Here is a 25,185-nt window from a genome sequence, read left to right on the forward strand (position 1 = left end):
TGTCTCCTAGTAGATTTGTGGTTATTTTTGGCCAAAGTTGTGCTTATTTTAGGATTTATATATACAGAGAAAATTCAACTTGATCAAAATATGCAAAAATAGGGAATAAGTGGTTGGGTTACATGTATTTAAAAGTATTTGACCTAATCTGTGTTGATATTTTACTCTTTATTTCGAATTTTCGGACACTTGTCTTTTTTCAAGAATATGGAAATATTTTTCTGACTAAGTAATATCCATGTAACATTCATATGACTGGAAATGAATGATGTTGACGTCCTGTCTCCAAGACGACGTCACGTCATTTCCTGTGTAACGTCTTATACAGGAAATGACGTGACGTCCTCTTGGAGACAGGACGTCAACATCATTCATTTCCAGTCATATGAATGTTACATGGATATTACTTAGTCAGAAAAATATTTCCATATTCTTGAAAAAGGACAAGTGTCCGAAAATTCGAAATAAAGAGTAAAATATCAACACAGATTTGTACTATACTTCCCTTTGGAAGATTTACAGACATATTTGACCTAAGATTGCAGGAATATTATTCAGCACGTGAAAGTTTGCAACCGGTGTTTAAATTGTGATTTCACAGAGCCAGACTAGATATATTACCATTTACTTGGTAAAATATAGCCATAAAAGGGTATAAAAGTGTATGAAACAGTGACAAAGATATGAGTTAGTCCATGGCTTTGTGAAAAAAATACTCAAAAGCAGCTTAAAAATCTGTTTTGCGTATATCTTAAAATATAGTTCACCTGGATGAATGACATTATACAAGAATACCATTCAGTATGTTAGTTTGTGAATCTGATGGTTTTCATTATGTTTTCCTCCTTTTTTGGGGGGAAGGGGGGCGGGTGGGTAGGGGGACTCCACACTGCAAGACCAGATTTATGGCCCTTGATTCCGTAAAGAATGTGCATAATGACATACTTTTATCTCAAAATTAGCTTCCCATACAAATATAAAACATTAGAGAGTTGATTTATAGCATGTGAAGCTGTGCACCTAGTGTTCTCAATGGGATTTTCACTCAGCTAGACAAATGTTACGGTCTTCGATTATGTGAAAGAAACACTTTTGTGTTACTTATACCTTCAAAACCTTTAACAAAGCGTCGAGTCATGAAACAATGCATAGTGAAATTAAGATAGGGCATCTGTGTGTTATTGCCAATCATCTATTTTCAAATATTATGAGGTTGACAAGGGATTAAATAAATGACAAATATGCCTTATATTTTAATTTATGGTCACACTTTTGAATCGATCATATTCGCACAGGTTTAATATTCGATATCCAATTCAGTCTAACACGTGTTTGATTATCTTCTTAACGTTGTCGAGTTTCATACCATGTATCTTGTTTGCCTTGTGTATTTAAAACGTGTTATCACATTCCTAGAAAATTCATTTTTATCTAACACATAAGCATGGATCACGATAATTGTAAGGTCGTTGATGTGATGCTTATGATTATTTGTTAGCACATATCATCATATTTATTGGTTAAACGATAAAACGATAACATAAGTAAAATATGCAGGTATTATATCATAAATCTATTATCGCACAATTTGAGTGATACCTACCCTGCGAGATTTGCGAGCAACTTTAAACTCTCAAACATACTGTGGCACAGAGGTGACATCCGAAAACACTTCATTTATATTGTGGCCACAACTTAGTAAATTGTGGCCACGAGTTTTTATATTGTGGCCACGCGAAATGGTCGCACGCAAAAGTGTCTACGTTTCAGCAAAGGGTAATACAGGAATGGAAGATAGATAAATGGATTGACGGACGGACGGACGAACGGATGAATGGATTGGATGGTACCTACTGTGCACCGTACAAACCAGAGACAGCATCCGTTAATGTTCAAGGATGAACGCAAATATATTATTTGCAAGAAAACTAACGTTTAAAGTCAACCTATAAGATTTGTCGAAATTAAACTCGTTTCTTTATTATTTGTTGGCGTGACGGAATCTCGTAGTCAAATAAAAGATAATCCCTTTCAAAAATTTTCGTAAGATTCTGAAACATCTCTGGCTGTATATTTTTATAAACTACCGATAGTAGTTCTGCCGAACTTTTATGCTTATAATATGTTTCTTTTTTTGGAAACTTGATTTTGCCCTCCAAATCAATTTGTTTTAGGAAGCTGTTAGCATCTGTTTCAAGTGATTCATATTTACCAATAAAGTTATACCTAATAAGACATGGGTGACATAGGTTACTAAATAATTCCCAATGTTCATTGTATCCATGTTTAATTGTTTTGCTATCCAACAGGTATTGAACAAATTCTGTAAATTTAACACCGCCAGTATCTGAAGAATTCACGGTAGATTTGTTTCTGTATATCCTTAAAATTTTTTCCCCAAAACTGTGCATAAAGATAGGGTTATTTGTTTCGAAGAACTTATTCCTATATGCTGAAAATACACGTTCAAGTGGTTCTCGGACAAATATCGCCTTCGTATAATGCTTTATACGGTACTCCACTTCTGGAATAGAATATGTATCCAAGAAAGTTAAGTTTTTCTTTAATATATGGACATCTCCTGCTTTTAAATGCATAGGATCAGAGGAATTTATTTTGTCTTTCATTGATAGAAATATTCGTATAAAATTTGTACATGCCACTTTCGGCACATAGCAAAACATAACTTTGTACTTGTCATCCACAATAATATGTTTGAATCTCTGACTTTCTTTTAATTCATATCCTTTGTTGACAAGCCAGTTGCACATGTGGTTCAGTTTATCTACACGAGTACTCATCTTCACTTCTTCAGCTGTATATCTATTCTAAAGATCAAAACAGAATTCACAATAGTTATTACATTAATATCGACTGATTCTCAGCATGGTGGTTTGAAATAAAGAACCACCTGTCATCAAGGTATTTAGATAAAGTGAAAAACAAACTAGCGACATTAAAGTTATAATTATCCCGTATATCTTAGGTACTTTTTACTGACCATTGAATGCAAATGAAATGCCGGTTAAACCTTACAAAAAATACCATTTGAACTTGACAGAAATCGTTTCAAGGTAGACAGTGATAATTCAGTCATTTCTTTAACAAATGTTAAGTCCCGACTTTTTTAGGATAACCACGTGTTTAGTGTTCAGCTCATTTACTTTTGAACTATGTGCTACAGCTGGTAGTATCTATAATAAGTATGTCAGAACTCTTCTTTTTTGTTTTGTTTTACCTCCTATATTTCTTTGCCGGCGGGCCTTCATGGTATTCCCTATTTGCTCTGTTAGTTTCAACAACATCAAATTCATTCGCATGTCTCATAATGTCTTTCATAATTCTATATTTGCACAGGAATGGTAGAGCTTAACATATCTTGAATTTTCTAACATTAAGTACGGGATTCTTTAGCATTTTTCAAAAAGTTCGTAATATGGCTGGGATCATACGTGATAGTTTTGATAGTTTTTCTTTTGCATTATAAATCGGTTATCTGTGCCGTACTGTTATATCATTTCTTCATTATCTTTTTTCTATTCAGTTCACCTTTTAAATGTATATATGTGTAGGTGATCCATCCGAGATCCCATAAAAATTCTCAATGTGTATATATCTAAGAGATTATCAAAAATGAGTCGAAGTAAAACCTGCTATTAAAGGAATAAGGCTTCTTTCCTTTAAGAATATAAAAAAGAAGCACTAAAATTTTAAAAGAAGTGTAAAGGTCAAACAGTTCACGTGAAATCTTAAAATAATATATATATATATATATATATATATATATATATATATATATATATATATATATATATATATATATATATATAAACGCCATTTCAGAAATGGAAAACATTATTCTTTTTCAATTCAACAGTTTTATTTAAATGCTGTTGAATATCAACAAAGAGACACCGAGTCTGCATTACTTCTATAGAACATCCATATAAAACGAAATGACTTACAGTAGGTAGCAGTCAAAATTTATAGAATTATGACAAAGCTTAAGTCTTCTTTATTTATAACTGGCTAACAGAAATACGTAACGTTAGAAAGAAGTTTAAAAATGAAATATGATATAATTCCGACGGGTTTCTTACCAAAAAACATTCAGGTAGCCCCTTGACTGCTAAATATTCTATGATGACAGCTCCGAGAGAAAAGCTTAATAAAACATTCAATCGGCGTTTTAGCTTCATGTGACGCATATCATTAACTGTATATCTGAAACAGAAGTATTGCATGAATTTCCGTTGATAATGTTAAAAGAGAATAATGATAACACAATTTCCTTACGAAACAATATAATTCAGGAATTATGAATGTAAGGCATGTCTATTTAAACAAATGATGAAAATATATAACAGTTATATTCTAAATTCAAACTTATAGAGGGTTCATATAATAAGTTTGATATTGAAGTGAAGTATTTTGTTACAACACGTACAATAGAAGCTTTTCTGCTGCAAAAATCATCGTTTATTGACCTGCTGAGCGCTCACAAAATATATGTTTTAAACACTGAAATACAATATACAGAAGAGCTCACTAATAGCAGACTCGGTTTGACTGTGTTTAACAGAGGGAATGAACGATTGTGCAGATTCCCTTCACGACCCCTTAGCATGGGCGTAAGCAGAATGCGACTATAATAAAACTGAATGGATTCCATGGTTTTAAAGGACCAGAACAAATTACTATAAGACTTTGATAGTTAATAATTCATGAGATCTGACGGAAGCATAGGACGCAACAAAGTACAATGGTAGCATGGAACGCACGATAGTCTCTGTATTCTATTAAAATTGTTACCGCTAAGGTAATACATCGCCACGTATTAAATATGCCGCTTTGGATATTTGATGTTTCATTTATTACCATGCAATTTCATATGATTGCTTTTACATTAATTTTCTTGATAGTTTCTATCAGATATAAGTGATGGCTTGACTTTTGTAATCGATGAAACTCAAATTACTGGACAATAAGTCTAATAATAGTAAATTACCGAATACATTTTGCAAAGTTATGATTTAATGTCTGATTGACCACGGCATAAAACTCTGTCAAACAATATCAAAGAAATTGGAGAATTAAATTAAGGGACATGCACATTTTATGTAAATGATAAAACTGAAGTAGTGAATATTATGATGGTTTTGGCCCGATTTTGACCCAACTTAATTTTAGTCTTTGACCAAAACCCCGACCAAAAACCAAACCAAATTAAAAACCCAAAAGGTTTTAACTTTCCCTTTCGTTTTCTAAATTTTTTCCCAAAAAACCGGGTTTAAATAAATAGCGACATTTTTTTCGAAAATGAAAAATTTGGGAAAATTTAAATTTGTTTTTTTCTGAAAATGGCTATTTAAAAAACCCCCACAAATAAAACCCAAATCAAAACCGCCTTTTTTCCCTGCCAAGTGCAGCAAACGTAAATTTGCTTTTACTTTGGCCGAATCTTTGGAAAAATTTTGGGGCAGTTTTATTTTTTAAAAAAAAAATTTAAAAAGATTTGATCTTTTTTTTCAAAGTAAGTATATTATCAGGTCCCAAAAAATTAAAAAAAATTTTAAATTTTAAAGTTTTTAAAATTAAATTTTTTAATTAAGTTTTTAATAAAAAAGTCTTTTTTCTATCATGGGAACCCTTTTTTAACCCGATATGTAGAACCCGAGTAACTCCCCATCAAAAGCAAAAAAGAAAATTTCCCTTAGTTTCGAATCTTTAAATGGGAAAATGAATATAAAACCCACGGCCCCCTTTGTTAAAAATTTAAAAATTTTTTTTTCTTATCATAGATAATAACCGATTTTTTCCCAAAAGTCCCAGCTGCCCAGCTGTTTAAAATTTAAAATTATAAAATTTATATCAGAAAAAAAAAACACACCTGGACTTAAATTCCCGCCCCCAAAAAAAAAAGTGAAAAAGGGTTTTTAAGGCCCCTTTTTATACGGTTCCCCCCCGGAGTTTCGCCCCCTTTTAAAATAAAATCTTTAAAACTATTTTATAATTTCCGGGTTTTTTTTTTGACAAATAAACACCCCACTCAAAAGCATATCTATTACATCAAATTTTATTTTTTTTGGTCTATGAAAATAAAACTTCAAAATTTAAACATAATTCCAGGTTTTTAAATTCATTTAAATAAAAAAAACCCGGGCCAAATTTTTCAAAAGTTGAATGAAACCCAAAGGCACCACGGGGTAAAAATATTTTTTTCATTTGTTGAAATAAAAAGGGATATTAAAAATATTTTTCCCAAAGAGAAACATTCTTTCTCACTTCCCCCAAACCCTTTTTTTCTTTTTTCCCCTTTTCTTCTTTTTAAGTTTAAAAATTAAATTTCAGCAAAACCAAAAATCGTTTTGTTGTGGCAACTTCAGAACAGAAAAAATTTGTCAACAACGCCTTTTGTTTCAAGCTAATTGTTTTTTTTTGGGTTTTAAAAAAAATTTTTTTTACTTTTGAAAATTTCTTCACATTAGTGGTAATTTTCTGGGACTTTTGGGGTTTTAATTGCTTTAGATTAGCATTAATTACGGGGGAATTAGCAGTGATTGATTCTCCTTTTTTAAACTGAATTTTAACAAACAGAGTCAAAAAATTTTTATTTTTTTTTTTAATTTTTGACTTAATTACAAAATTGCTTTAGCATTAGCAAAATTTGTTTCCTCCTTTTTAAAAACTGATTTTTCAACTACAAAGCCCCAGTTCTTTTTAAGTTCTTCAACTTTATCTTTAAAATTAAATTAATATCTTCTTGGGTAATTTTTTTGTAAAAATTACTTAATTCAAAAATTTTTAAAATTGTACGGTTGTCCCCCAAAATTTAATCCAATTCGAATTTGTTTTTTTAAAGCCTCTTTTTTAGAATTAATTTTTTTTTTTAAAAAAGTCATCTAACCCAGTATCATGATCATCCCCCTTTTTTGTGAAGCTGCCTTTTCCAGTTCAGATTTATATTCTGAAAATTTTATTTGAAATGTGTCGAAAAATTTTTGGGTTTCCCCTTTTTGGGCCCATTTCAGTATTTAGTTTATTTTTTTTCGTTTATTTCTAACTGATACAAAATTTGAAACCTTTTTCTCAGCTTAAATAACTTGTTTTTAAATTTTTTCATGTTTAATCAAACTATTTTTTAAATTTCCCTTGAACTTAAAGGTATAACTTTTAAAAATTTGCTTCTAAATACTTTTTTTAAAATGTAAACTTTAAAATCAATTTCTTTCAAGTTCTTAAATAAAAAATCCCCCAAATTTTTCATTCTTTTTTAAATTTTTCCCTTGGGAATTTTGATTAATTAAAAATAAATCTTTTTAAAATCTTTTTTAAATTTCCTTAAATTTTTTTTACTCTACTTCTAGTGTTTTTTTAAACTTTTGACATCTTAAATTTATACCCATCTATTACCCTTTTGAATTTTTTTTATACAAAAAACCTTTTTTTAAAAAACCTGCATGGGTTGGGTTTATCTGGTTTTTCCCTATTTTGTTTATTTCTTTACCTCCCATATTAATGCCCAAATTCATTTGTTATAAAATTTCCCCTTTTTTCGTGAAGTTTACGTTTCCTTTTTCCCTTTTTAAAGCTTTTTGAATTTTTTTTTTGAAAGTAAAATCATTTAAAACAATATAAAATTTAAAAATTTTTTAATTTTATACTGCGGGTTTCACTTATTTTTTACATCATTAAAAACCTCCCATTATAAAAATTATTATATTTTTACCAGTAAATTTTTTTTTTTAAAAACCCTTCCTTGGGTTTGCAATATATAAAAAATCAAATTTCCCTGTTTGTTGCTTTAAAGAAAAAAGAATCACAAACTATATTTTTTTCATCCCAAAAAACCTATTATTTTCCATTTTCCCTTTGGACTTTCAAATAAAAAAATAATGTAAACATTAATTCGAATATTTTTTGGGTGTTTATAGAAAGCCTGACTTAAATAAATAACCCCAACTTTTTTTTGGTGACGTCCTTGAAAAATAGTTTTTTTTTTCTTTTTGGGAATTTTTTTTTCTTCACATACAAAACCCATCAAATATTACAACTTTTGTTTTTCTAAATTCAAATTTCCCCCAAAAAGGGTTAAATTTTGGGTTTGGGATCAGCTAAATTCAAGTTTTTTCTTTTGGATCAATTTTAAAATTTTTTTTTTGCAATTTGGCTTAAGTTGTTAATAAATCCTGATATTTAGTTTGTTCTGGGTTTTTTTAGCATATAAGTAAAATTTTAAATCAAAAATATATAAGTTTTTTTCGAAGTATATCATTAAAAAAAATTTTTTTTTCCAATCCAAAGACCCCAAAAATTTAAAAATTAAAAAAACTGAATCGGCAAAAAGGATCCCGTTGTTTAAAGTTTTTGGGGTTTTTTATCATTTTTTTTTGTATCATTTTTTGGGAAATTTTTCCATTTAAAATAAAATTCATTATTTTTAATTTTTAAATTTACAATACTTACATTTTTTTTACATTTTTTTACATTATTTTACATTATTATATAAAGGGCAATAAAAACATAATAAAAAAATAAGAAAAAAATTATTCGGGCAAAAGATGAGGAGACCCTTAGAAAAAGAAAATGAGAGAAAAAATAAGAAAAGCAACAAACGGGAAATGATACTGAAATTTAAAACCCAAAATTACTGAAAAAATAAAAAATTCAAAAAGAAAAATTATCAAGTCATTAAAACCCTTACCGGGAATAAAACAAAAATTTAGCGTTACTTTCCAAAAATATATCAAAAATTTTGAAAACAAGGGAATTGCGAAATAACTAAAGGGAATGCAAATGAATCAAAAAAAGCAACAAGTTTTAAAAAAACCGACCCCCCTAAACACCAGTAATTGGGAAAAAAAACCCACCCTGGATGGGTTCCTAAAGGGTAACTTAAAAGTTTAAAAAGTTTACGGAAGAAAAAAAGGGGAAATAATTGAAGAATCAGAAAAATTTTCCTGAAAATTTTTGGAAAAAAAAACCAAAGAAAAGGAAATCCCTACATAGATTTAGATTTTTTTCGGGGATAGTTTTTAAAAAAAATTAAAAATTTTACAACCGTCTAAAATTTTTGACTTTTTTATTGCAGAATAAACCCAACCAAATAAAATAATAAAAGACAACTTAAAGCTACAATAGATAAAGTTTTTTAAAAAAATTTTAAAAAATTAAATGGTTCAAAAACTGGCAAATAAAATTAAAAAGGAACTAAAAAAAGCAAGAAAAAGTAAAAAAATTTAAAAACCCATGATCGGATGAACTCATAAGGTACAAAGCCCGGGTTAAAAAATAAAAATTTTTGGGAATGGCTTCTACAAAGGGAAAAGGAATAAGATACAAACCCATATAAATTTTCACCCCAAAGGGACAAAAATGGAAATTTTAAAAATTATTAACTTAAAAAAATTTTAATGGCAAAAAAAAATTTAATTTGCTAAGAAAGAAAAAAACGGGAAAGGAAGAAATTTAAAAAAAAAAAATTAAAAGAGATTTTTAATTGATTTAAATTAAATTAAAAGATATAAAAAATAATAAAAGGCTTTAAAATTCTTTCCCAAAGAAAAATTTTCCCAAAAAATTTAAACAAAAAAAATCAGGATTACCTATAAATAAAAATCTTAAAATTTTAAAAAAGAATTAGGGGAAAAGGGTTTAAAGACTATTTTCCAAAAGAAAATCCAGAAGAATTGGTTAACGACTTGGATTTAATTTGTGGTTAAATTTTAATCCCTTGGAAATAAAAAAGAAAAAATTTAAAAAATAAAGGGTTTTTAAAAATTTGAAAAAACTTTTAAAAAATAAAATCACTCTTACCAAACAAAAAGAAATGTTTTATAAAATTTTTTTTTTCTTGAATTTAGTTTTTAGTTAAAAATTTTAAAAGGAAAAAAAAATATTATTAATTCTAAAACCCGTTAAAGATAATAAAAAACCCGAGTGTTTTTTACAATCAGATTTAGTCTTCTTTAATTTTAGATAAAAAAAAAACTTACTTTGTTTTTTTGGATAGTATTAACACTATAAAACCTACTTTTGGCAAAAAATTAGTGATGAATATATAATAAAAGAATTCGTTATCATTTGGAAAGGGGTTTGGGAAAGAAATTAATTTCCCAAATGGTTTCTTACATTTTCACAGAAAATTAAAAATTAATTAGGGAAACATTAATAAGTAAAAATGTTTTGGGAATTTTTAAAAATTTCAAAATTGCCCCAAAATTAATTTTGGGGGAATTTTGGGTTTTAAGTATTTTTAAAGTTTTTGATTTCTTTCCCCCGAAATTTTTAAGTTGGTTTTTGGAAAATTAAAAATTTTCAACATTGTTTGGATTTGAAAAAAAAAAATTGGAAAAACTGAAGGGGGAAAAAAAAACCCCAAAATTTTTAACTAACTCTGTGGAAAACCAATTTACATTAAATTGTAAATTTTAAATTTGAAAATTTCCCACTTTTTGGAAATTTCAGTAAAAATTATCAAATTTTTTAAGTACTCATTTTTCCCCCAAAAAGTTAAACCTTTTTACAAAAGAACCACAAAGGTTGGTATTCAAAATTAAAAAAATATTTTTAAAAAACCAATTAGAATAAATATTACAGATGTATTGGGTAGAATAATTAATTTTAATCGGGTTTAAAAAACAATTTTAAAACCAAAATTTTTTAAAAAAAAATTTAATTTAAAACAAAATTTTTAAAAAACTTTATTAAAATTAAAATTTTTAGTTTTTTTTATAATGTACAAAAAATTTTAATGAAAAAAATAAAGGAAAAATTTTTTTAAGGGTTTGATGCTCACAACGGGAAAAGAAACCCATACACGGGACAGGAAACCTTTGACATTTTAAAAACCGAAATTTTTTAAAGCGGAGTTGGGGTCTTCAATTAGCCCCGCGGGAAAAAAAGCTTTTGGGAAACAGCGGGAAAACCCGCATTTTGAAAGTGGAAAAAAAAATTTTTGGGAACAAATTTGGGAAAATTTTTGGGCTCCCAAAAATTTTTAAAATTTAAAAAAAAAACCTGCCCCGGGCGGGGGGTAATTTTTTTTTGCCAAGGAATTACAAAAAAGAATAACAGTAAAAAAAAAAAAGAAAATTTAGGAGGATACATATAAGAATAAATAGAAAATTGTCAGGATCTGGAGCTTTAGCTCGTGCTGGACTTCAGCTCAAAAAAAACGAAATTAAACCCGATTAATTTTATAAAAAAAAGTTTAACTTTAATAAAAAAAAAAATTAAAAAATAAAATAAAAACTAAAAAAAAAATAAAAAAATATATAATTTATACATTTTTAAAGAACAAAAGAAATTGCGAAAGAAAACGAACAAAACCCTTTTCCCAATTAGAAAACACTTTAATATCTGCCCCTGGGAAATAATTTTAAAAGCAAAAAAAAAGGGATATCACTTTACAATTAAAGATAGAAGTTCAAATTTTTTGTTTGGTTTAAGGGTTTATTTGAAAAAAATTTTAAAAGTAAATAACCCTTGCAAAGGTTTGGTGATTATGGGACCCCAATTTTCCCCTTTTAATTTAATAATGCAGCTTCTTTAAAATTGATAAAATTAGGGGTTAAACAAAATGGAAAAATTTTTATGATGTAAAAATTTATACAAGTAAAAAAAGGTAAAGAGTTTTGGGGGGGGAACAAACAAATTTATTAAAATCAACGGCCCAAAAAAATTTAAATCTTTTTAGATACTACGCTACTGCGCTGAAGATAATAATTGGGGGTTTGCAATTAAAAAGGGATTTAATCCAGAAAAAAAAAGAGGTAAATCCCTAAAATTCCATTAAATAATTATTCAATTTTTCGGGTTTTTAAAACTAATTTTTTCCCCTCCAAGTCAAAATTTAAAAACCTGCAGCTGACAGATGATAAAATTTAATTTTTTGAGGGTAATGCTGCTGATCCTGGAGAGTAAATTTTAACAAAATTTAAAACTATTGGGGTTTTTCCCCGTTTGGGTTTTTTTTTAAATTTTGGGGTTTTGGGTCTAAATTTCTTAAATGAAAGATTTAAAAAAGCAAGAGGCATACCTTTGGGGAAAAAATAACACAATCAACTTTTTTAAATTAAAACAACAAAAAATAATATAACCTTTAAAAATAACCCGCTGGGGTAAAAAAACCAAACCAAATTTTTTGTTTATTTACCAAAGACCTACAAAAAATAATTCCCCAAGAACCTAATCCACATTGTTAAAACATTTAAAAAGGGTTTATGCAGCAGTTTAAAAGGGAAAAATTTTAAATTTGAGCCCTTGCGTCTTGGGAATTGGGGAATGGTGTTTTTTTATCCAGAAAACAGAAAAAACAAAAAATCAAGAAAATATGATGATTAAAAATTAAATTTTTATAAACAAAAAAATAAGACTACGGGGTCCTAAAAAGAACAAACTTAAAAAATTTATTTTGGGTTAGTAAATTTTAAAACTTGGAAAATAAAAAAAAAAATAAAAAACAAATGGGCCCAAGCATATTAAAAATTAAAAGCAAAAAAAAAAATTCCCCCACCAAACCCAAAAATTTGTGGGAAAGCAAAAGTTTTTGTATGAAAAACAAATTGAAAAAAAAAACTAAAGGGAAATTAAATTGTTAAAATTTTTTAAATAAAAAAAAATAAATTAAAAATAAAAAGATATTTAAAAAAACGGGGGTTTTAAAAAACCCCACATAAAATTTTAAATTTAATAAAAAAGTTAACCTACAGATGGGCAAAAGAAAAAATTTTAAACACAAACTTATAATAAAAAAATTCCACATACCCAAAAAGATTTAAAAAGGAACCCAAATTTCGTGGAAACTTCCCTTTAAATATTAACAAAAAAAACAAATTTAAAAAAAATTTAAAAAAACTTTTCAAAAAAGAAGGGATTAGAAATTACAAATTCAAAAAAAACAAAAAGTCCCGTCAAAAATCAAAATGGGGATTTTTAGGAGCTTTTGGCTGGTTTTTTTAGGAAAAACAATTTTTTCCAATGGTACAAAAATTTGCTCCAAAAATATTTTGCCCCTTTTTGGGATTTGGGGCTTTTTCTGGCTTGGCCCGTACTGGGGTTAGAAAAAAACTTTAAAAGGAAGATTTCAGTAGCAAAGAAAAGGGGAAAAAGAAAAAACCAAAAACCCTAACTTCCAAACCCAAACAAAGAAAAAAAAAAAGTAGGATCGGATGATTAAATTAACACCAAAAAAAAAAAACAAGACGGGGGTTTTTTTTGGTATTTGGGTGCAATCAAGGGGAAAAACCTTTGAATACATCTTTGTTAAGTGGGACAGGATTAAAAGATTGATTCACAACGGAGACCTTACAGACGAAAACCAATAGTAAAAAAAAAATAAAATTTTAAAAAAACCAATACTAACTTTTAAATCGAACAATGGGGAAAAAAATTAAAAAAAAAAAACTTTAGGGGGGGATTTAAAATAAAATAAAATTTTTTTAAAATTAAAAGAAAAAAGGAAAGATTTTGGAATTAAAAAAAATTTTGGGCGACTCTGTTGGTCCCTGGAACACATTGGGTTTGTTACTTTTAAAAATAAAAACTTTAAAAAACCAGAGGTTTTTTGAGAAATGCCTTTGGGATTTCAAACCTTTTACCCTTCCCCCCCAAAAAAGTAATTAAAATATATACCAAATAAATTTCAACCAAAGTTTAATAACCCAAAACAAAACAAGTATCTTTTTCGGGTATTTTTGGGTTTTTTTTTCATTAAAATTTACAAAAATAAAGTACCGTTGTATGTTTTTTGTATAAAATACTAAAAAAAAATTTTAAACCCCCGAGTAAAGAACAAACTATTATAAATTAAATTTAAAAAAAAAAGGACATGTAAATTAAAGGGAAAAATTTAAAAATAATGGGAATATTCAATAAAATAAATGAAAACGAAAAAAAAAAAAAAAGAAAGGACGCGAACCCCTGAACTGGAAGCTCCAAAACAAATTAAAAGAAACCTCCTTGTTTTTAAAAAATGTTATACCCAAATACCGATGGTGGTTAATTTTAATGGAAAACCCGTAAAGCTAGTCCCGGGTTTTTGTTTAAAAAAAATTTAAAAAGTAAAAATTAGTTTAAAATTTTCAAATTTTTAAAAATTCTTTTTGATGCAATTAAATTAAAATAAAGGAAAGCTAAAAATACAAAATTAAAAAAAAAAAGAAAATTAATTCTTTAAAGTTATATGTAAAAAAAAATAAAAAAAATGGGAAACAATTTTTAATTTAATTTTGCAAATGAAATTTTAAAAAAAAAGATGTTAAATTTTTTAATTCTTTTAAAAAGTTTAAAAATTCAGTTAAAAATTTATTTGTTCTAATTTTTAATAAAAACTTTAATTTAAAAAATTTTAAAAAAAACCCTTTTAAAAAAAATTTTAAAAATTTAAACTAATGTTTAAACCATTATCAAGAAAATATCTTTTATCATCAAAACAAATAAAGATGTTTAATTTAAAAATAACTGGAAAGAAATTTTTGGGTTTTTTAAACGAATAACTTTTAAAAAAAGGGGATTACTTGGGTTAAAAAAACAAAGAACTTGAAATTTTTTTTGAAATATTTTTTCTTTTTAAAAACAAAATTTTTTTTAAATTTCCCTTTTCATTTTTTAAAGTTAACTTTGTTTTCTAATAAATAAGAATACATTTTAAATTTTTTAAACCACAAAATTTAACAAAGGAATGCCGGGGAGCTTCATCTTTAAAAAAACCCAAATTTTCTTTTTTATTTTTAACAAAAAAAAAAATTTTGAAATTTCTATCGTAAAACACAATATCAAATAAATCTTTGCCCCTTTTAAAAAAACCTCATAAGCATCTTTGGTTTTTATTTTCATAAAAAAATAATCAGTGTCAGAAACAAAAATTTACAAAAACCCTCGTACTTTTCCTTAAAAAAATAAAAAAAAAATCATACATTAAAATTTTGAAAAAACAAAAATGCACAAACCCAAAATAACAAGGGCTGTTTAATAACAAAAATCTTTTTTCTATTTAAAACCAAAAAGGTTAAAAGTTTAAAAATCGTTAACTAACAAAAGAAGGGTTTTCTATTTTATTTTAATAAAAAAATTTTTATCATGTGTTAATTTAATATTAAACCCCCCTTAAAGCAAATTTTCCACGTCTTAAAACCCAAACAAAAGTTTTTCAATTAAATTAAAAAAGTCCTTTTTAAATGAATTTTTTTTTTCTTTTAGATCTTTTTTTTAGTATTAAAAACAATATACTTTTTTAACCCCCAAAAATTTTTTAAAAATTAAATATTTTTTTTGTATTTTTTTTACTTTTAACCCCAAAATTTTGTATATAGTTCAAAATTTTTAAAATGAAAATACAAATTCTGTTTTTTCAAAAAAATTTTAACCCAAATTTTATTAACAATTTCTTTTTTTCCCATTCAAATTTTGTTTTAAAAAATTTTTTCTAAAAATTGGAAAGCCATTGAAACTGGGATAATAAATTTTTTCAGACAAAAAGGGTAAACGTTGTGGGGTTTTTGAAAATTTTTTTGGGTATTCAAGATCCATTCCAAAAATATAAAGTTTTGTTTTTAAAAAAACCTTTTTCAAAAAAATTTCTTGAAAATTTTTTTTTTCAGATATAAATTTTAAAGTTTCCCGAGGGGAAAGGGTTACCCATAGCCCAACCGTAAAGGTTATTGGCGCAAGGGACATAATTTATTTGCGTCAATTTTTGGAAACTAATCTTCCTATATTTTTTGTTTTCTTTTTCTGTAAACTGTTTTTTAAATATAACTTTAAACCTCCTCTCAGTCCCCCTTTTCCCCAAAAAAAAGAACCCTAACAATAACAGTTTTTAATTTAAAACTCAAAATTTAAATTTCCCTTTATTTTTTAAAATTGCATCCCAAGCTAAACCAGGGCTCCAAAAAAAAAGACAAGGAACAATTTGTAGTACTCTAAACATATTTTTTTAAAATTTTCAAATACATCACTAAAAAATAATACTCATTTTTTTAAAAATAGAACATGATATTCTCCCAAATTGTTTTAAAATTTTTTAAAATTTTTCCAAACATTTTTAGCATTGCGAAATTTTTCATTTGATGTGTGTGTTTCTTTAAAATTTAATTTAAAAATCTTCTTTTGAAGGTAAAAATGTTTCTTTGAATTTTTTAAAAAGAAACCATGTAATCATTGGGTAAACAAACCATTGTTTAATAAATTAATGCTTTCACAATCAAATTCTTGAGATAAGTTTTTTAAATTTTTGGAATATTTTTTTACTAAGTTACCAATTATTGAGACAAAAATTGGAATTAATCAATAAAGACCAAGTCAGAAATTTATAAAGCCATAAAACTTTTTCCCAAAATTGGGGTTTGGAATAACAAAAATTTCTTTTTGTTTTTCCCCAAATTTGGGTTTTTCATAATAAAATGACCGTCATAAACCCCCTTTAAAATTTTGAAAAATAAAAGGAAAATTTTATGGTTTTCTTTTTAAAAAAAATATTTTCAATTTTTGAGTAGCACTTTCCCCAAAATTTTTTCCCGTTTTTTATGACAATGGCACGGACAGGATTTTTTTCACCTTATATTCTTTTTCAAAAAGATTACAAAACATTTTTTTTAAAAACACTTTCATCTTTTTAAAACATTCCCTTTTTCTTTGTTAAAAAAGTTCTTTAAAAAATTTCTTTTCCAAAATTCCCTTTTCCCCAACAATTTTTTTAATAAAATTAAAAAACGCATTTGGACCTCTAAAATCGGGGTTGGTTTAAAATATTTATCGTCAAAAAAACAAACAAATTTTTTAGCCCTAACCCCAAACAAAATGAAATTTAAAAATGCTTCATTTAAAAGAAGATTCCCTTGAAGGTAAAGCCTTTTTAAAAATTTTTAGTTATTGGTTCCCAAAAACAGCATAAATTACAAAAGGGAAAAGCCAAAAAAAACCTTTTTGGGTTAATTTTTAAAATTTTAAATTCTTCCCTCTTTTGGCATTTTTTTAAAAACCTTGGATACCAAATTTAAAACTAAACAAAAATTTTTTGGGAAAATGTTTATTTAAAAATTTTTTCTTGAAAAATGTTTTCAGACCCGCTTTAAAAGAAGTGTTTTTTTTTTCATGTTTTTTTTTGTTAAAAAATTAATCAATTTAAATCCCTTTTCAAACATAATTTTGGGTTATAGTTCCCCTTGGGGGTTTTTTCAGTCATCATCAGTTTTTTTTATCAAATTTTTTTTATCATTTATTTTTTCATTAAAAAATTAAACAACATGTCAACCCCAAACCTTTTGGGGAAAATTGATAAATTTTTAAAAGTACAATGGGTAAAAATATTTTCCCTTTATAACCAAATTTTATTAAATGAAAATTTCATTTAAAAAATTTTATTTTAGGTATTTGATTTTTAAAAAAACAGGAAAAATTTTAAAAACCCGAAAAACAAGATCGTTAACTGATTTTTTAAAAATTTTTAAAAAATTTTTTAGGGTTTTTTTCACAGGAAATTTGTAAGCTAAAAAGACCCCTACTAAAACCCTTCGTTATCATCATTCTTTTATTATGGGAAATCCTTTCAAATTTGGGTGTTGTAATGGTTTTTGGGAAATTTTTTAAATTTAAATTGAAGCACCAAAGGACTATACTTATATCTATTTTTAAAAAGGGGCCAACAACTGACTCTAATTTTCCAGCCCCTTCCTTCAAAATCCCAAAATTTCCAAAAAATTTGTTTTTTTCATCAAAAGCTTGAAGTAAAAATTTTTTTATTTTATTTTTTAAATTTTTTCTAAAGCCTTGATTGAAAAAAAGCTGATTTTAATTTTAAAAAAATTTTTTTCAGTTTTTTATTTTCCATTTTTTCAAAAATTATTTTTTTAAAAAAACGTTTTTTTTTATTTCCTTTTAAAATTTTTGTTTAGATTTAAGTATTTTAAAAAAAGTCGTTTAATTTTTAAATAAAATTGGGTTCTTTTGGTCTTTTCTAAAATTAAATTTTTAAATTTTAAAATTTTTTATAAAAAGGGTTTTTTAGATCTTTTCGATTTCCCTCTATAAAATTTAAAATTTTGAAAAAAAATCCCTTCCAAAAAAAAAAGGTTAAAAAAAAAATTAAAAAAAAAATTAAAAAAATAAAAAAAAAAATAAAGTTTTTTAAAAATCTTTTTAAAAAAAATAAAATATTTAAAATTTTTATCCCTTTTTTCCCTTTTAAATTTTAATTAAAAACCCATTTTTTCTCGGGTTTTCCCCCTTTACAAAAAACATTTTTTTTTAACCCCGCAATTTAAAACCAAAAACCCTTTTGAAGTTTTGTAAGTGCTTTAAAGGTTTTTCTTTATTAGTATCACAATCGGGTTTCAATAAAATTTTTTTTTGGTTTTTTCGATAATTTTTTTGGTCTGGGGGCAATCACCTAATCTTTCAGCATTTTCTTCTTCATTAAAAGACAACCATTTCCCCTTTAAATAATTTTTTTTAAAAGAAAAAGGCTAAAAACATTTTGTTTTTTATCAATAAATATTTTTATATTTTATCGCTAACCCATTTGAACAAGTTTTGATTTTAAAAACATTTCTTCTTTTAAAAATTTTTTTTATATGAATTTTTTTTTGGATTCAAATTTTCTCCTAAAGTGCCCAGAAAAAATTTTTACATAATCATTCTATCTACCCTTTTTCTATTAACCCTCTAATAAAAATAAAACTTATAGGGAAAAAAAACTTTTTAAAAACCAAAACCAAAGAAATTTTTAAGGGTTTGAGAAAATTTGTTTTATTTCCCCATAACTTTTGAAAAAGATTTTAAAGTCATTTTTTTAAATTGTTACAACTTTTTAAAATTTTTAAAACCTTTTTTGAAAATTCTGTTTTAAAAAACCCCCTTTCGGTAATTTGTGTATTTTTCTAAAAAATCTAAAAAACCCAAATTTTTTTTCTTCCGTTCTGTTTTTTTTTTTGAAGTTTTTAAAACATATTTTTGGTCGGTTTAACATAAAAAAAAATCCTTCAATTGGGTTTTTTTTCCCAAAGGTTTTAAAATAAGATCAGTTAAGAAAAGATTGTATACGGGCCCCCCTCGGGGGCATTTATAACACCGTTGTTTGGATGTTGTTTTGTAAAAAAAGTTACTGTTAGTTAAATAACAAGGTTTAAGGGCAGAAAAAAACCACAAACGTTTAACAGAAGATTTAAAATTTTTATATGACTGTTTTTAAAATTTTTAACTGGGAAAAGAAATAAAAATTTGGGAAATTTTTTGAGCACAAAATTCAAAAAAGGGTTTTTGAATTATAATCCCAAATCCCCGGGGGCTTTGTCTCCGAAAGGGCTAGCCCTGTCCATAACATTTTTGCCCTTCTGAATTGGTTCGGGGAAATTTTATTAAAATTTTGGATATAAATTTTTTAATAATAACTAAAAACGACTTTTTTCCCCGATCAATATTCCTTCAACGATATAATTTTTTTTTCAATTTTTATAAAATACTTATGAAAAAAAATCTTTAATTAAAAATTTAAAGTTAATACAGTTTTCTCTTTTTTACTTTTTAACCGTTAAGTTTAAATTCCTTCATATGCTTTTTAAGAGGTGTTGAATAATTTTTTTCTTTCTGCATTTCTAATAGTATTGTAAAAATATCCTGAATAACTTTATTTGGATCTTCTTTATTTACTTTTCCAATCCGTGCTTTTGTTATAAGTTGTTTTATTTTGTGATGATGTGCTTTTAAAATAAATTTCTTGTCGTCAAGTTTTAGTCTGTTAGTAAATATGGTAATTACTGATGGAACAGCGCCAGCAACTGCTACAAATATAGGAATAGTTGGAACAAGTGCTAAACAACCAAAAACACCTGCTGTAATATATAACCCAGTACTTACTCTCCCGCAAAATTTATAACTTTTTCTGTAAGCAGCAGCTAGTTTAGTTAAGTGAATAATTAATTGATCTATTGTTTCTATTCCATTATTATTAGAAATTAGATTTTTATTGCTCATTTATATAATTAAACTTTTTATTTCTAAATTAAATTTGTTCAAGATCGCTAAACGGAACCCAACTATTAAATTTTTCGCTATAACCCTTCCATTTTACTAAAGCTTGTTTTTTCTTATAGTCTCGTCTAATAACTTTTTCTATTCTAAAAACTTCTTGTGTAGTAGGTAAAAGTTCTTGTTCATAAAATGAACCTTGAATTATTTCATCATTTAAATCTTTAATAGTGTATGTTCTGGGATTTGTATTATTAATTTTATAAATTATAAATATTTCCTCTGTCCAATTTGGTGTATATCCTTTTTCAAAATGTCTTTTAAGTTTACTTAAGCGAACTCGATCACCAATTTTAAATTTTGCTTTACTCTTTGGTATCTTTAAATTACCATATAAATTAAAGTAAACAGTACCTTTATTTAAGTTTTTACTAGCTTCGGTTGGTGTCATTTTTATACTAGAATGTTTTGTTTTGTTATATTTATCAACCATATCCTGCAAATTATCTAAATAAGTATAAGTATTATTTGCTGTAAAATATTTCCACATTATTCTTTTTAAACTTCTATTAAATCTTTCTATTACTACAGCCTTTCCTTCATTAAATGTATGATACATATTAATTTTATTTTTATTCAAAAATGATTCAAACTTTTTATTATAAAATTCTTTTCCTTCATCTACCCATAAATTTTGTGGAATCCTTGCAGTCTTCGGGGACTTTTGTCCCTGAATTCTATCTTTTAAAATTATTTTTTCAAATGCTTCAGTAACAGATTCTCCAGTTTTATTCTTTAATGGAATAACCCAAGCATATTTACTAAATATATCAATAACGGTTAACAAGTACTTTACTCCTTTATTATATTTTGAAAAAGCTTGCATGTCAACTAAATCAGCTGACCAAGTATCATCAATATCATTAACTATCACTCTTCGTTTCCTAAATTTTTTTTTAATTGGTTTGTGTAATTCTTCTGCTAATTCATCGCTCCAGCGGTAGCTCAGAGTTACCGGCTCTGCAGTGATTCCGGGGGTATACTCTACCCCCTTTTCCCGTTTTTTGATTTTTGTCCGAGACCAAGTTTGTATTTCGTTTTGATAGCTGGTTTTACAACTAAATGTTTTGCAATCTTTTCTCCAAATGTTTTTGATTTAGTTTTATTTAAATTGGAAAGCATTTGCTTATCACATGTACCCTTTTTTACACCACTATCATAACAATAATCATGATTCATACATACTGCATCCAGTTCATTGACAGGGGGTCCATTATCTAGGGGATTTCCTGGCCCACAATAATTATATCCTGGAAGTGTTAAACCTTTCTTAGGTAATAAAGGTAACATTGCTTTATGGATATCTAATTTACCTCCAGTTTTGTTTTTAACGAATTTTGATTTCGTTTTTCCGCAAGATTTACATTTTGCTTTTATCATTAGCCTCCCGTTTTTTGTTGTAACAAAGTGAGGATTTACATTATCTGTAAATTTTCTTTCTTTCAAACAATATATTTTATTTTGTAAACTCATCTATATCAAATGTATTTAAAATTATTTAAAGACTAATAATGTAGTTATTAATTCAAAATAAGATCAAAGACCAGAGGCTTTGCCTCCGGGGGTCGTAGACCCACCTTTACATTTTATCAATAAAAATAATCTGCCAAAAGTTTGCCAAGTTGGCAGACATTGTCACATTGCTGCCACTTGGCAGAAAAATGGCAGGCTTTTGATTGGTTGAATTTGTGGTTTCCCACATAGCCATTTTCAGAAAATACAACGTAAATTCCAATATAACATTTTCAGAAAATATGTCAGCTATTTATAACCAGGTTTTCTGAAAATATGAGAAAACGAAAGTAAAGTTAAAACCTGTGGGTTTTTAATTGGTTGGTATTGGTCGGTTTAGGTCAAAGACTAAAATTAAGTTGGGTCAAAATCGGGCCAAAACCATCATAATATTCACTACTAACTGACTTAAGTTAGTAAAATAAATTATCTTTTGTAAGGTAGAACTATCTATGATTTATAGAGGAATATGTAAAGTTCACAATGATTTAAAGAAATTATCACCCAGCAAACAAAATGTATCTTTTTCTGGTTGATATGACGTGTTTTGGTTTTTTTGAAAGGTGGTTCACGTCTTTTAGGGACGCCTTTTTGGAGACGTCTTTTTTCGTTTTTTCTTTTTTTTTTTTGGAGACGTATTAATGATGTATTTGTCGTGCACTATAATAATGTCGTTATGAAAGAAAAAAATAGACATCAACTTTTTTAAATATAAATTCCAACCATAATCCAACGGAAAAAGAATAAGTATTTTAGGCAGTGATTTTTTGGCTTATCTAGCACTTGTAATTATCGCTTTCCTCAAGATTTAAAATGTACGAATATTATCATTAAACGTAATTAATGATTAAATCAATTTTGAAAACAGCTAGAAAACAGCCCAATTTTAATAGCAAATGCAAAAAAAAATATGATTTACAAGTTTTAGTCCATTTTCATGAATTTTGGAACCCTTGTAAAAACATTGTTCTTTGAAAATACAATAAAATGCTAACCCCTCCGTTCCCTTATGAAGTAAGGAAATTATCAAACTTTCGATCCAACATACCGTTACATATATCATAGTTTTTCTAACAGTTTATATCGTAAATGTCATTGCAGCTTAGAAGAACGAAAATTTGAATTTTCTCATTGACAAAGATGTTTATATGACGGCTTTAAAACGTCTTTAAAAAAGACGTCTTTAATTTGTAGGTAAAACGACATAGAAATACGTCTTTCTTTTAGGTCACAGATTTCGTGACCATAAACCAAACGAATAAAGTCGTCTTTTTCTGGTCATAGACGTCTTGACAATGAAACAACGAAATAAAGGCGTCTTAGATACACCTTTTGTTTCCTGCGCATGCATAGATTTCCAAAAGCCATTTACATATTTTCTGAACAATCACTGGACAAGCACTGACGATTGTTTTAGTTAGTGTAATGAACAATCACATTAATAACCGGTTTGTTTACTGACTCATCTGCAGAGCTGATCAATTTTCCTAATTCATTTAAAAAAATTATTTCATGTACCATCGTTTAAATTATATCAAACTCCTCAAGACAACATCAACATTTTTATATTTTTATGCATGATTTGTCCATGATGATCAAGCTGAAGTCAAGTCAAGTCAAAATTTTGTTGGCTTAAACATATACATTTCCATCGCCAAGTCACATATTTTGCGGTTTAAGACTAACATAAATACAAACAAACATATAAAAACGAATGATATATGTATGGTATGAGAACAAAATGCAATGATAAAACTTTAATTACAAGTTTACAAAATATAACTATCAAATATCTCAATTTATTTGCGAAATATCTCTTAACTGATGCAAGATAGTTAAATCTGGCTAATTTAACCAAAATAATTTCTTGGAAGACTTCATTATATCCCTAAGCTTATTCAAATTTGGCCATGTTTAATGGTATCTTGATAAATACAAAATGTTCAGTCCAGAGTAATACGGACATATCAATAAAAATGGTACTCTGATTCAACAACTTGCATATTGCATTTTGTACAAAGTCTAAGATTTTTATCTACATTTCTAACTCGAGCTAATTCAATAGCTAATGTATGAGCAGAACATATAAATCTTGACAATGCATTTCTTTGTTTAAAAATTGTAACGGAGTTCAAATATTTTTCAGTGTTAAAATCTGTTTAAATAATCTGTAAGTTTCAAGTTTTCTCGAAATTCTTAAGTCAACAAGCCATTGATGCACATATTGATCTTTTATCCGTTGTATAATATTACCTACTTGTGAATTGCTTACTGAATTACTATCCCGTAAATACTGGAATTCAAGTTCACATAGTAATATCTTATCATTTTATGGCCAAGAATTCACAATGTTTCCACGATCATATGTTAACTACAAAATGTTAAACAAAAAGGTATCAGGAATTTTCATTTTTCTAGTCCCAAATTTTATAATTCTTAGTCTGTTGTCGTACACCAAAAATTTGTTTTAAATTTTTTAGATGAACACGCTCTATATCTTGGCCACTATTAACATCCAAGATTTCACATCCATATGTTATTATTGGCAATATCATTGCATACAATAGCTTATTTTTTGTAACATCAAGACAAACAATATCAAATAGTTAATAATTAAAAGAATATAATTCTTTTGTTGCTTAGTGAGCTAATGCCTTCTGAGCTTGATAGAAACTCATTCATAAAAGACATTCTAAAATATATGTATATAGATTTTCTTTTCATATATTACTCTGCACTAGTAATCAAACTATAAAACAGACATTCTGGGTAAATGCTATTTTACCTTGATATCGATTAAAATGTATCTAAAAGGATTGAGATATTTCTTGTTTATAACCAAATACAAATATGCATCATTCTGAAAGTCAAAATTGCCGCCATGTTGTCTTCAAAACTAACTGGGTTAAAATAAGGAATAGTTTCTGTTCTGTTATTTCGGTAATTCAACATGCATAAAGGTAGAGAGCATGTCAACGCCAGACAGAAAGGTATCAACTAATGGATCTTTATTAGCTGATACAGATTCAAATACATTTTACTTTTTTTAGCCCAATGTTATTGTGAGCAATCATTTCCATATATTTTTAATCAGATATAAAGCATATCAATTATATTGTTGTGATAATTATTTTCTGGAAAACATTAACAACTATAATTGTACATCACTGAAGTAATGGAATGTGCATATTGTGATCATATTTGCAATCAGATGTAATCAGATTTGACATTGGTGAGTATAGATTAGTTTATATTACTTTAAATCATCTGATTTCTGATTACATCTGATAATATGAAAAATGCTGATTGTTGATTAAATCAATTACCGACTATGACTACCCAGAGTATGCGCTCTACAGTCAACTTTCAATACACAAATCTATAAAGTGGTGTCTACTTGACGCTTGTTACATAAAGAATAGCATGTATATATCCTTAACAGTGATTAAACACTTTTGAAAACCAGTTTTCTGATAAGTAAAAAACTCACCTTAAGTATCCAAAATAGTATTAAGACTAAGTTAAATGTTTATGGCACTCTTCACTCCGTGGCCACTACTGATTTATAAAAGTGAAAGAGATCGTACACGCTACAATAATTTTACATCGGGTATTGTTAAGCGTATTCCTTTTTGCTAAATGTTCATT

At 26.9% G+C, this 25,185-nt stretch overlaps 1 protein-coding gene across 1 annotated transcript; it reads right to left on the reverse strand.

Moving 5' to 3' along the window:
- Positions 1 to 1,119: 1,119 nt before the first annotated feature.
- On the reverse strand, positions 1,120 to 25,128 carry LOC123565611 (carbohydrate sulfotransferase 11-like). The gene is made up of 3 exons (XM_045359466.2): positions 25,028 to 25,128; positions 4,101 to 4,224; positions 1,120 to 2,828 (listed from the first exon to the last, which is right to left on the reverse strand). The coding sequence occupies exons 2-3, from the start codon at positions 4,206 to 4,208 to the stop codon at positions 1,965 to 1,967; spliced, it is 972 nt and encodes a 323-aa protein (XP_045215401.2). The 5' UTR covers positions 4,209 to 4,224; positions 25,028 to 25,128; the 3' UTR covers positions 1,120 to 1,964.
- Positions 25,129 to 25,185: the final 57 nt, after the last annotated feature.

Source organism: Mercenaria mercenaria, unplaced genomic scaffold (assembly GCF_021730395.1).
Source record: "Mercenaria mercenaria strain notata unplaced genomic scaffold, MADL_Memer_1 contig_3492, whole genome shotgun sequence".
NCBI lineage: Eukaryota > Metazoa > Mollusca > Bivalvia > Venerida > Veneridae > Mercenaria > Mercenaria mercenaria.

What these genes read in the sequence shown, in the direction of transcription:
- LOC123565611 (XM_045359466.2), bottom strand. Translation starts at nt 4,208, where the DNA reads ATGCGTCACATGAAGCTAAAACGCCGATTGAATGTTTTATTAAGCTTT. An exon ending in GGCTACCTGAATGTTTTTTG is followed by an intron (nt 2,829 to 4,100) that starts GTAAGAAACCCG and finishes TTTGATCTTTAG; the next exon opens with AATAGATATACAGCTGAAGA.